At 56.2% G+C, this 13,385-nt stretch overlaps 2 protein-coding genes across 2 annotated transcripts in view; both read left to right on the top strand.

Moving 5' to 3' along the window:
- The window catches only part of RAB37 (RAB37, member RAS oncogene family), a 159,622-nt gene that overhangs the window by 98,064 nt on the left and 48,173 nt on the right, over positions 1 to 13,385 (top strand). The window lies entirely within an intron of this gene.
- TMEM104 (transmembrane protein 104) overlaps positions 1 to 13,385 on the top strand; it is a 118,702-nt gene that overhangs the window by 75,536 nt on the left and 29,781 nt on the right. Inside the window, exons 2-3 of the mRNA XM_034640611.1 lie at positions 2,461 to 2,669; positions 3,105 to 3,213. Of these exons, the coding sequence (XP_034496502.1) occupies positions 2,461 to 2,669; positions 3,105 to 3,213 (318 nt within the window). The remainder of the gene's footprint in view (positions 1 to 2,460; positions 2,670 to 3,104; positions 3,214 to 13,385) is intronic.

Consider the following 13,385-nt stretch of genomic DNA (forward strand, 5'->3'; position numbering starts at 1 on the left):
TTTTTTTTAAAGATTTTATTTATTTACTTGACAGAGATAGAGACAGCCAGCGAGAGAGGGAACACAAACAGGGGGAGTGGGAGAGGAAGAAGCAGGCTCATAGCACAGGAGCCTGATGTGGGGCTCGATCCCAGAACGCCGGGATCACGCCCTGAGCCGAAGGCAGACGCTTAACCGCTGTGCCACCCAGGCGCCCCCACTAGTTCTTTCTAGTCTTGAATGTGGCTGCAGTCACTCGGAGCCTGGGGGATCGTAGAAACCAGAGTCGTCTTGACTGCTTCTCAGGACGTTAAGCATTTGGCTTATCACTGGTGGTGAGATTTCACTGTCCAGCCCGGAAGATTATGATCATCAGCCAAAGATTGCCTGAGGGTTTGGGTCCCCCCCGCCCTACCAGCCTCACTGAGGGTTCCAAAATCCGTGAAACCAGATTGGTGGTGCACAGCCCGCCCTGTTCCGTTCCTGTCTCTCCCCATCTCGTAAGATGGAGATAAGAGCGTGAACATTTCCTCCTGGCAACCGCACACAGTCCCCCTCCAAATGCGGGCTTTGGAAAGAAGACGAACATTGGAGAGAGGACATACACTTTTGAAACCTCCTTTCCGGTTAGCATGTTTTACAGTCCGCTCCAATTTCTTTAACAACTCTGGGAACCATGTTTTTTATTTCCCTTCCCTTACAGACTAGACTTCGAGTTCACCCACATCTAATAAGAAAGGAGCACACACACGCGAGAGCAGCCTCCTACTCGGGACACCTTCCCCTCTGCTCAGGGTTTCCCCCGCTCGGCACCGTTGACATCTGAGCTGGCTCATTCCTTGTCGTGGGGCCCATCCTGTGCACTGCGGGATGCCTAACAGCACCCTTGGCCTCCACCCACTAGGTGCCCGTAGCATCACCCAGTCGTGACAACTAAAACGTTCTCCGACATTGCCAGATGTCCCTGGTGGGGGTGGCAGGACAAAGTCACTCCCAGGTGAAACCCACTGCTCTGCCCTATTCCTAGTTCAGGGGTCATTCTCTTCCCCTTTGGAGGACTGCCACCCTCCACAAGTCCCCTTGGGGTCCAGGCTTACGTCTTGGGACTAGCGGTGCCTGGCTTGTCATTGCTGTCTTCTCAGGAAGCTCATTGATCCTCCCATTTTGTGTCTAGTAATGAAATTTATTGATCAGGGAGGACCAATGGCAGTTTATAAACAGAGCTGACACTGCAGTCCACAGGCGAGTGGAGGAGAGGGTGAGTGGGGAGGGGACAGTGCCTCTTTGCAGAGAGCATTGGTGTCAGAGCAGAAAGACAAGCTGGGGCACGGGCTGTACCTGGGGCCTGGGGTGTGAGTGGCAGCCAGACCCCAGGGGCCACTGACCTTGGACATCGATGCTATCTGAGGCCCTCTCCGGTTCTTGGAAGAACTGTATTTTCCTAGTCTTTTCTCCCCCGGACTCCTTGGAGCAGAGCTGACCTCAAATAGCCCAGGACAGACATGTCCCCAGTTTTCCCCTTGGGGACCCTAGAGTCTCTTCTGAGCCACCAGGATTAGAAGGGAACTGTCACTTCATTTTTCTTCCTGTTCTCAGAGAAGCCAGGAGCTTGAGACCCGTGACATCAAACACAAGCAGTCAGTCTGAATGGGAGTTTGAGACTGGCTGTCTGCGGCCATGACCCTGAGGTTGGAGGGCTAGGTGCTTTTTTTCAGAGCTTTTATACCTGGTCTTTACAGCTGGAATCCCATATGGAATTGAGCACAGGTGGAATTCTTACTGTACAGGATGGGAGATGTGCAGGAACTTGCCACGGCCAGGAAGCGAGATCAGTGGCACTGGGGCTAGAGCCTGCGTCCCCAATTCCTGGTTCAGGCCCCACCGGAGGGAGAGGGGAGCAAGGGCTGCCCCTGCAGAGGGGGCTTCCACATGCACCTTCCAAAGGCAGCATCCTCCCTGCAAACATTCTGACTGCGAGCTCGTCTTGAGCGCCCCCTCCTGCTGCCCCCTCTGTCACTAGCACCCCAGGCCACCCCTTCCCATCCCCAAAGTTGGTGATCAGACTCCAAATGAGGCACTTGGTCTTTGGAAATCAGGGGCTTTTTACCCTCTTGATTTGAGCTTCAGAAGCTGGGCCATTTTTTGTTCTCTGCTGTTCAGGTCCTCAGTACCAGCCTTTCTCATAGAGTCCTGTGTTTGGCTGGTCCAGACACACTCGGGCTGAGGCTCCTGACTCAGGGTCTCTCTCCTCCTCCTGCCCAGGCAGCCTGTCCCAAGCGTGAAGGCCCCTCTGATCCTCCCAAGCCAGCCCCCGCCTCATGCTGCCCTGCACCTGCCTGGATTCAGAGCCTCTGAGGCCCCCAGCCCCACTTAGCCTCCCTGAGGTGACCGTCACGGGCAGCCGTGTCTCCTGCCACATCACAGTGTAGCCAGCCGGAACAAGCCACGGGACTATGGGACTTAGTTGTTTTCTTTTTGTAGAGAGTAAACAGCCTGGAGAAAGGAACGTGTGGAAGAGGTAGAGACCTGGCCGTCAGGAAGGAACACAGGCACCTCTGTGGCTCCCTGACAGTGACTCTGTTCCTTTCAGTGGGGGTCAACTTGTTCTATTTCTGCATCATCATTTACCTGTACGGGGACTTGGCCATCTACGCTGCCGCCGTGCCCTTCTCCCTCATGCAGGTGACCTGGTGAGTGTCCCCCTCGCACCCCACACTCCTTCCTTGCCCAGTCAGGGGAGAGTTTTTGTTAGAAGCACAACACCAAGCAAACGTGTCGGCATCGAAAGCACAGAGAGGCCCAAGGCCTTTTTCTACACGTCCCACAGCTGGCTATGTGCTCTGTCCTCTGGAAACATGCTCGACACCGCTGACCCGTCCCTGCTCCATTGGGAACACGACTGGGATTCCCACCAGGGGCTCCTGAGTCGCCGGGAAATGGCGCCACGGGAAGAAGTGGCACCAGCCCAAAGACAGGAGACTGTGATTCATGGCGAGAGAGGTGGTTGGCCTGGAAGCAGCTGCGGTGGGAGTGGAGGCTCCGTGGTGGCTAATAATTAGGAACGTTCCATCCTGTCTGCTTCCCGCCAAGCGGGGGCCACACTGAGCCACTCTTCTCTTTATCAGCAGCGCCACTGGCAACGAGTCCTGTGGTGTGGAGGCCGACAGCAAGCACAACGACACAGACCCGTGCTGGGGGCCCCTGCGCCGCGTGGACGCCTACCGCATCTACTTGGTGAGTGGGCTCGGCCCCTGCCCTGCCCGGCTGGCCGGGGGCATTTGAACTTCAGCACCACGCTCTGGCTATTACTGGGGCCACCGTCCTGGGCAGAAACCATGTCACGTTACTGAGAATACAGCCTGCGTGTCCAGTCACATGTGGCTTGGAGTTGGCATTGGGGTCATTGCCAGCTCCTGGCTGTGAACTCCTGTAAATCGAGCTCGAGGTTTGAGGGGCACCCTTAGCACAGCTCTCTAAGAGTGTCAGAGCAGATTTCCTGGAGACTGGCCACATTTGAACCTTACTCCTGGCCAGCCCAAGAGCATATGGGAGGCGCCGGGCTTCCTGACTGGACAGGCAGGACTGAGCCATCTTATGGTTGGACCCGAGCACAAACAGGCTCTCCAGATAGGGAAGGATCAGCCCAGCTCTGTCCCCATCTCCCCTCCTCCCCGCAGGCGAGGGAAGAAGATGCATCTCCACGCTGTTCTCAACTGCTTTGTGCCATGGGCAGGAGGGGCAGGTTGGAGCTGGGTACCATGCCAGACGTGTCTTGGGTAATAAGACAGGAAACCAGAGGCCGTTATTTATCTCTGCCTGGTTTGCGGGCGGGACTCAGAAATGCTTCCCTTGCCCCATTGCAGCATCTATTAATATTCTCTGCCTCTTCTTGGTCCTCCTCAACCCTGACACAGATTTAGGTGTGCGAGGTGACACACAGTTTGACACGTGGCCACTTAGCTGATTTGGAGGGGGAGGCAGGGTTCAGGAGAGAGCCGAGCCTTTCGGGGAGTTGGCCTCTTGACTTAATTATCCCCATCCTGCCAAAGGTTTCTGCAGGCCCTGCCAGCTATGTTACCTGGTTCTGAGTTTGTTAAACCAGGGCCACTGAATGCTGGTTTTGCCTTCCCAGTCCCACCCTGTGGACCTACTGAAGCCAGCCTGTGGCCCAAGCCTGGGGAGAGGTTGGTTTTCTTCTTCTGCGTTGCCAGAGCGGTCGGATGGTCTGATTTTTGTCTCATGCGTTCACCTGTGACTAGAGGCTCGTCTTTTGGTAAAATCGTATCTCAAATCCCCCCACCACAGGTCTGGTGGGAATTTGGTGACAAGCTAATTCCCTGGCACGGTCCCCCGCTTCCCCAGCCTGTGGTGGGAGGGCAATCAGGAAGGCAGCACAGCTGAGGCCTGTTAGCCTCTCAGCATTTCAGCAAACTGTCATTGATAAAACTAGCAGAAGTATCAGCGAGCGTAACGACCCACCTGGATCTCTGGCAGAAGGAGGATGTGGAGGAAGGGGTCCAAGAGGCTCAGCACAGACACAGAAGCATGTGCCGGGCAGAGGGACCAGACCTCCAGTAGGTCTTCCTAGGAGAGGCTGTTAGCGTCTGTGCTGAATCTGCCTGGAGCGTCCCCTCCCGCGCGAAACAGATACAGGGCACTAGGAGTATTGCCACTGGCCTGGTAAATTACTGAGAAGCATTATTACTGCTTTATTAAATTGTTCTTTCACATATTCCTGTAAACCTTCCACGTGATGGGAGCCTCCCTCCCTGAATCTCGGTAACTCCCTGACGCAACAGAAGGAGCCATTCAGGAAAGCAGACAGACATGAATTACTGCCTTCATCTTTCCCCTACTGCGCTTGTAACTCCTAGGGCTGATTGCCACCCGGCCCGCAAGAGCTGCGGAGATGGGATGGGTGAGCAGAGGCAGAGCCTGTTCTCGCTGGGTGGTTGTCCCCTCCCCCACCGCCCAGTCCACTGTTGGGGGCTTCGCTTGGCGCAGCACGTGTTCTGTGGAGTTGTGCTTTTCTGCCTGGTTTGGAGAAATTTAAGGCAGACGGACCTTCACGTTGTCTCAGGAGTTACTTGACAGCTTTGACTGTGGCTCCCAGGGTCTGTGGCTCCTGAACCGCACTTTCCAACCCTCCACGCTGGGCGCCAGGCGTCCGCCCGCAGGCCTCCCCATCAGGGAGCTGGAAGGGATTGGCAACCGTGGAGGTTTCCTTCCTTGGTCCTGAGCTGTCTGTTGCAGGTGACGGGCATCTTCCCCTCCCAAATCTGACCCACGGGGCTTAACTGTAGGTCTTCATTCCATCAGGCGGGCTCTTCAGATCATTAAGGTGGAGGGTTGTCCTTCTCCCCCCACCCCTCAGTCAGTCACATTCAGAAGAGTGTTCATCCCTTCTGCAGATGCCCACTGTCTCTTTCTACCCGCCGCCTCTGATTTTGCCTGTGGCGAGACCTCACCAAAAGCTGGGCAAGGCGGCAGGCAGCTTTAGAGCACCCCCGCCCCATGCACAGTCGTCTTGTCTCAGGTGGAGGGTACACCTGCCCAGCTGACATGTTTCGAAGGGCCTTGTAACAACCGTCTCTTTATTGCTATTTTGGGACAGTACATTCTGGGGAATAAAGATACAGGCTTTTCTTTTGTGGCTTAATTTCCAGCAAGTCCTCTGGAAACGATTTTTTCTGTGTCTTCCCGGGAACGCTACTGAAATGCACACATAGAAGGAGAGTATTTGGGGTATTAACTATACCCAGAGACCAGCCTGTGCACAGCATCATGATAAGAAGGGAGCTTTCTCCACCAGCAGCTACCAGTCGCTTCCCAAAGCCCTTGACCTTAACAAATGGAAAATTCCTGCTCCCCTCCACCCTGCGACCTCCGTCCACATCCTGTGGTTGCCAGTGCAGCTGATATGAGTCAGTCTCTCCTTCTCCTTCCTTGGAGTAGCCACAGAGTGGGGCACTGGGAGGCAGGGGTCCCGTGAGTCACATATGTGTTCCAGGGCCGTCCCCACAAGCCAATGCAGCTGGAGCCTTCAGTGACCTGGGCCCTGGCAAGAGCCCATGAGAATTAACATCAAGACCTGCTGTCAGCTGGCCCTGGATTCTCAGAACCCCACCACCCGCCCCACCTGCTCCCTTGAAGGATCAGTGGGAAAGTGTTGGGTGCCCCAACTCCTTCCAAACCAGTAACGTTGCCTCCAGGCTGGGGAGTAGCTTGGGCTTCTTTCTGCAGTGCTTCTCTGGCTTTGCTAGAAACAGAATTGGGCACTCCACTCTCTCCTGTGCCGTGAGAAGGAGCCAGGGACCAGTGGTGAAGTGGTACCAGGATTGTCCGTAAATCAGTTCCATCCTGGAATCTGTCCCGAGTGTCTGGGAAGCAGGCCGTGCGCCGCTGTCCCCTGGAGTCCAGGGCACTGCCAAGGCTTGTTCACTTTCTCATCCTGGCCGCACTTCCCAACCTGTCCCTCACACCCCTTGTCCAGGGCCTGGCCCTGTCACTGCCGCTGCCTCTAGAGTGTCAGAGGGAAGCCCTGGGGCCACGGTGGGACTCCCTGAGGGCCGAAAGCTCCTCCCGGTTCGCAGGAGCGGCCTCGGCCTCTTACAGGTGGACAGATGCTGCTGGGTCACCAGCAGCCCCAGGCACCAGCCAAGCAGAGCTGGGAGCGCAGATGGCAGAGCGGAGCTCATCCTGGCTGGAGACTCGGCCACAGACTGATGGTATGGAGCGGGCCCCTCGCAGGCTGCCTTGGGACATGACAAGGTCACCCTGGCTTGCATTCCTGCCTTGATACAGGAGCCGTGAGATCCGCCCCCAGGGCTTGCATGGCCCGGGGGAGAGAGGACAGCCTGCACGTGCCTGGCAGATGACCTGCTGCCTTGTGCTGGGCACCCCCTTGAAGAAGCGGGGTATGGGAGGGGTTGCAGGAGAGTTTGGCGAGTTCCATCTGCTGAGCTGTTCCTGCAGGTGTAGGGCAATCCGATTCGGGCTCAGGTTAACATTGGAAGGGTCTTCCTAGGCTTTCACCAAGAGTCCTGGTTTCTCCCTCTGCCAGGGAGTCTGGTTTCCTGATTCCATCTTGGCTCGGCCTTAGGCAACAAAACTTCTGTCATCTGCAGCATTTGAAACAGCACGCAGTCCCCTTTTTAAAAACCCAGGGGTCTTTCGAAACAGCATGCAGTCCCCTTTTTAAAAACCCAGGGGTCTCTTCCTGAAACGGGTAAACATCCTTTTTGTAAAGAGGTGGAGAGGGGAGTGACGCGCCCGCATGGCTGTGCCAGGCCTTGACCAGCCCTTCCTATGGAGGCTTTGTGTGGGTGTAACCTATTACCTCTTACTTTCTCCTTTCTGATTGGGTCTTCCCGGTCGCACAGTAAGGCCCATGGCATCATCCCACTTTACAGTAGAGAAAACTGAGACTTGAGGACTGTGACTTCCCCCGGGCCCCAGGGCCAAGGCAGGGACAGGAGCCTGGCTCCCAGGGTTCCCATCCCCATCCTCCGGCCCTGGTAACAGACTTGCTGTGCTTGTGGGTGGCCCTGTTGGTGAGGCCAGAGAGAAGGGGCAGGTCGTGCCCGGTCATCAGCCCTTAGAGCTTGATGTTTGCAGAGAGGTGGGGCGACGTTGCCCAAGGATGGTGTCTGTTCAGTGACCCATGTCCGCGCCCCCTGCCCATCTGCTTGATGGATTTCTGTCTTTCTTGCTGCTCCTTGCTCCTAGATAGTGGAGCAGACTTCTCACATTCGCTCAAGGAGCGCTAGGCTGGGATGCGTCTTCCCAAGGACGTTTCCTGTGCCTCCCACAGTCCCTTTCTGTGTTCTTTCAGCATCAGCCACTGTGCCCTGGGGCTGTGGCATCTGCTCATAAGTGGGTCACTGTCGCCGTCGCTTGAATATTTATTCTTACCAGTTCTGGGGCAGGAGGTGGCCTAGAGGCCTTCAGGACCAGTGAGGGGGGACACTTAGTGTGGCGCAGCGAGGTTCAGCAGCTGCAGTGACTTGACAGGATGCGGGACTCTCGGGAACACCGCTGCACGCCTCCAGAGGCACCACCGGGTGCCCCAGAGCACAATTCCAGCAGGACATGGCACCCCTGGATTTGCCACTGTCGGGAACCCAGAGTGGAAGGCTGCAGCATTTAGCCAGGAAGGGTGGCCCCACAGGGCTAGCGGGAACTGACAGGGCAAATGAGCCGTCTTTAGGAGGGCTCATGGGCTGGCTCTGTCCAAGCAGAGAGCAGGGCCCTAAGCCCACAGGTGGCCTGATGGCAGTTTCCCTTCTCTGGGCCACCCTGCCCTCCTGTTTGAGGCACATGGGTTTGGACTCAGTAAGGGGCCGAGAGGAGATTCCTGGCTGCGTGGGCTTAATGATGGGGTCTGGAACATCAAAGTGTGCCCTCTGTAGAATGGTGACCTACCAGAGAAGCCCATCTTTTTTTTCCCCCTTCCTCCCCACGATGTGCTCCTTGTCAGCTCCCCTTCACTCAGTCTGGATGCTCAGAAGGGTCCGTTTTGCTTGGCCTCTCTTTCTCCCCACTCGTGGGAAGATGCCAGTCACACTGGGCAGTCACTGCAGGTGCCGTGGGCAGGCGGCCCTCATGACCCGTGCCTGGCCGACGCCGGGAGCTTGGCGTGGGGTGGTCTGCGGTGTCTTCAGCCGGCTGTGCAGGGCGTCCTCATGAACCTCTCCCCCACGTGCTGAGGCTCCACCTTCAGCCCATGATCCTGGGTCTTGAAGACGAATGAATTTCTGCCCAATGCCCCAAAAATGCATGGGCCCACAACCCAAACAAAAGCTGGGTCTCTAACGCTGAGGGAATGCTAACTTCAGACAGGCCCTGGTGCTCACACTGAAGTGACTGACTTGAAAGGATTAGCTTGTCTCTCTTTTTCAAGGAAATCAATAATACACGGACAGGCCTGTGTTTTTCTTTCTCTCTCCTTTTTTTTTTTTCCTAGGGAGCTGTCTACGTATTTCATCCCGGGAATGGCCTCTTGGTTTTTGGTGTGCTTTCTATCTCCCCAGCCCAACCCTTTCTAAATGAAATTCAGATTGCTCTGTCACTCCAGCACTGTGGTTTGTCTCTGGAACTGCTGCCAACGGACCCCATGAGCCCCCAGCACCCCGCCCATCACCCATGGCTGCTGCTGCCACCCGGGCACGGCCTCCCACCCATCCCCAGCTGCTGCCCAGCTACTGCCTAGCATTGCTCCGGACCAGCCCTCCACCTTTTGGTGCAGACCCGGGTCGCACCTCCATGGGCCATGGTGACTGCTGCCCCCTACCCAGTGAGTGTTGGAGCCGAGCTTCCTCCTCCAGCTCCATGAGAGGATTGTTGTTTTTATTTTTACTGTGCCTCTCAGGGACATGGGTTCTGTCGGCTGGCGTTAAGCCCGCCATCCATCACCCCCACATCCTGCCTCTGCCATGGCCAACACCTGACACACCAGCTTAGAAGGTGACACTTAATCCCCAGTGCCGCCGCCTCTACGCTCCCAGTAAGGATGCCAGGTGATGGGAATTTGGACTAGGTTCTCCTGGACAGTTCCCACCATCCCTCCCCCAAGTCTCAGAAGCTGCCGTTGCCATTGGTTGGGGTCGTGCGTTCTCTACTGTGTCCTGGTGGGTGGAGGAAACTTACATCCTAGCTCCTGAGCCAGGTAAACTGCCCAGACCCCCTCATCACAGTGGCAGTTTGAGCATCTCTGTGTCCTGTTAGAATGTCCCAGGTCCCTGCCCCCACATCCATTGTCTGGCAAGCTGTGAGTACGTGCTTATACACACCACTTGCCCAGGGCAAGCTGTTTTGACTCCTGGGCGCATGGGCAGATGTCAGATAAATTGGCCTGGATTCTCATCCTTTCGCCCTACCCCCCATCCTCAGTTCAGCTAGGGAGGTGCCTTGGGATGGAGGAAATCATCTTGTGTGCCATCACCTGGCCACCCCCACCCCAGCATGCTCAGCTCTTAAGAAACCCCACTGTATGGAAGCGCATAAAACAAACTACAGGGCTAATTGTTACAAAGTTTGTTGGTTTGCAGAAGGACTGGCTGCAGGTTTCTCTTGAGTACTTGGTTTTTCTAATGGGTGTAAAATGTGATTCTGTGAAAACTATCGTAAATAGAATTTTTAGAAGCCTGTCTCTCCTAAAGGTAGTATCCACGTGTGCACGTGCAAAGGTGCAGCCGTCCAAAGCCTGGTTCATGTGGAAGCAGGCAGACGTGGGGTTGGGGGGGACACGAACAGCCCACCTACGAGAGAGCCAGGGACGCAGACACCCTTGCGCACGTACAGCCTGGGAAGCTTCGTGGAGCTTGTTAAGTGTGTGCCCGTGGCCCACGCTCCTGCACAGGCCCATTTAGTTGGGAAACTTCCAAATAGGTCTCCGTGGGGAGTGCTCCTCCCTGCTGGGGACCTTCTGCACTGTGCTTTTTCAGGACCATTTTATCCACACTCCACGCTGATCCCAGGCAGCCCAAGCTGGAGGCTTGAATGCGCCTTCTCTGTGAGTGGCAGGAGTGGGCATCAACGTCTAGTGCTCCTCGCTTCCTAAGCGTCCTGGGCCAACCCTGCCACCAACCTGCGTGTGTTTTCAGCCATTCCCCTCAAGCTGCTCCAGGCTGACCCCAAACAGCACGGCCCAGGCCATCTCCATGCTCCACATCCCCTCTGCTTCCGGCCTTCCCTTTCTGGGCAAAGAACTAAAAGTGACTGTTTTCTTGAAGAAAATGGCCTGGTTGATTTCAAATCTTCCACTCGCCTCCTCCCCGCTTTCTGTTTCATTTCCTCCAAAAGTGCAGGGGGAAAACCATCACCTCCAACCCAACAGCCTGCCGGTGGTTTAGAGGAAGGTGGAATGTTCTTAAATATTTTGTGTTGACTGGGATGGAAACCGTACCTGCCAACCCGTTCTTCCCCTCCTGCCCTGCGTCTGTCTGATACTTTTGTTGCATGGAGGCCTCGTGGTACTTGTGAGGGCCCTGCTGAGGTTTGGGGGGTTGTGCTTGCTCACTCTCTGTTACAGGGTGTCTGTTGTGAGCAGAATCTGGTATCTTTCTAAATAGTGCCCCAGGGCCCCGGCAGTAATTGTTCAATTAAATAAAGCGCTCATTCTAAAGTAGTAATTGTGCTCTTCTGTGTTGCTGGCATCCCAGCCAGTGGCTGGCTGTGCAAACTGTGCCGAGAATAAAAGTATCTTTGGGCGCGTTCTCCGGACCGCAGGCAAGCCCAGAGCAGAAAGCAGGAGCCGAGGAAGTCCAAAGGGCTTGCAGCCAGCGGATAGGCCGGGGCCGAGCCTGATGGGCATCAGGGGAGCTGAACAGTTAGGGTGCATATTAATGATGACATCTGATTAATTCGCATGAGCTCGGGCTGTCTCGTGGATGAGCTGAGAGCAGACCAAGGTACATTTTAATAAGCCTTCAAGTGCAAAGGGAGGTGCCGCAGAGCGCACTGCTGAGCAGACGCTTCGTGGTGAGAGCGTGAATCTGGAAGGAAGGGTCACAGAGCGCAGCAGGGCATAGAGAGTTTGGCTCTGGGAAAAACTTCCTCTAGGCGCAGATTGAGATGTTCCCTGAAAACCTTGACAAGAGGAGGGATGAGACGGCCGGGCCGGGTGCTGGGTGCCAGCTGGGACCAGAAGGCCCCACCGGGCTGGGACACGTACCCCTCACTGCTGTGGGGATGTTGGGCTCCACCCACGAGACAGGTGCACGGCCCCTGGGAGCACCGTCCAGCGCTTCGCCTTCCCCCAGGTCAGGAGCATGCATGAGCCGCAGCTGTGTCTCAAGGCTTGGTTCCAGCAACCAACTTCAGGTACTGGTTAAAACTAAACGTTCCTGGGTCCTACCCCCGGCCCAATGTAGCAGAGCTAAGGCTTCGAGGCCCAGGAATCTGCACTTTCAACCAACTATGAGAAGTCTATGTACTCTCCCCTTTGAGAAATCTTGCCGGCTGAGGACCTGTCCCCATGGTCAACGGTCTCTGGGGGAGAGGCCTGTCTGGTGTCCCTTCGGGAGCTGCCCCCAGGCTGTAGCTGTGGAGGCAGCGGTCAGGGGCTCCCTGTGCCTTGCCTCTTCCAGGGTGAGACGATGGCCCCACGTCCACAGGTGTGCAGCCTGGTGTCACAGGTAACCTGCTGGAGTCGATGCCTCACACACTTCAGGGCAGACAGAGAACAGCATCGCTCGTCTGATCAGACTGTTTTCAGGCTCTGGGTGTCCCTGGGAGAAAAGGGGCTCCAGCAACATCCCTTTGCTAGTGCCTTCTTTGTTAACCCAGGGCCAGCAGGTCCCTTCTGCATCCCTGTGGATGGTGCTCTTGGCTTCCACAGCGTGCCAGCCCCACGGAGAGGCCTGGAAGCTGGGGATATTAGTGCAATTTCTTATACCCAATTGGACGGAGCTTGTTAATCAGCCAGCTTGATGCCCTGTCTCCCTTCCTTCCCCACTTCCAAGGTTACTCAGTGTCGGCAAAGAATCCTGCTCCCCGATCTGTCTATTTCGAGGTCTGACGTCAGCAGAGAAGGGGTGGAGCCAGCTTGGCCTGTGCTCCTCTCCACAGGGCTCCCGTGTTCTGGGCACCTGACTTCCTTCCCTCCCTCCCCTCCAGCTCCAGCGCAGAGCATTCCCACCGCCATGAACTCTTCCTGCACAGAGACAAGTGGGAAGAGTGGAATGAGGAAGGGAAGGTGCCAGGAACACCTACAGCCATCACCTGGCACCTCTCGTCGAGTGCTGCTCAAACACCAGGCAGCTGAGGTGACAGAGGGCATCCTTGGGACAGGGACACTAAAGGCAATCAGATTCCAGCCGGTTACTGGAGTTAACAGCTCTGCGGGCTCTAAGGTCCAGGAGGCCCAGGCACTAGCCACCAAAAGTCCCTCAGCTTAACTCCTGACAGAATCAGGCGGTTGGGGGATGATAGGTGGGCGGGTGGGGGCTTTTCACCGAGGATGCCGCTGAGGGGCAGGACGGATGGCCCAGAGGCTCCCCACCCCCATCTCTCACGGCAGAGTCCACCTGTTTCCCTCAAGGCCTCTTGTTCTGAGGACCAGCTGACCTCTAGCCTGGCCCCAATGGCTCTTCCCAGGCCCTGGACCATGTGGCTGAGCCAGAGGAGTACCTCTAGCTTTTTCATGTGTGAGGCAAAGCACAGCCCTGGGGAAAGTAGTGCTGCTACCCGTCTCCCCTTCCTTACAGCCACCGTAACAGACCAAGACACAGAGCTGGTGCTGATTCTCCGTGAAGAGATTTCAGTGGCTAAACAGTGAGAACCAGTAAACCAAGCCTGCAGTGTGGGAGAATTTAACATCTTGGCATCTGCTCGCTCACTCTGGCTCCCACGGGGCTCGCCGCAAAGGCCCAGGTGGCATTTTTGCCCATTTATCACTGGGGCCC

The sequence above is a fragment of the Ailuropoda melanoleuca genome, chromosome 13 (assembly GCF_002007445.2).
Source record: "Ailuropoda melanoleuca isolate Jingjing chromosome 13, ASM200744v2, whole genome shotgun sequence".
Classification (NCBI taxonomy): Eukaryota; Metazoa; Chordata; class Mammalia; order Carnivora; family Ursidae; genus Ailuropoda; species Ailuropoda melanoleuca.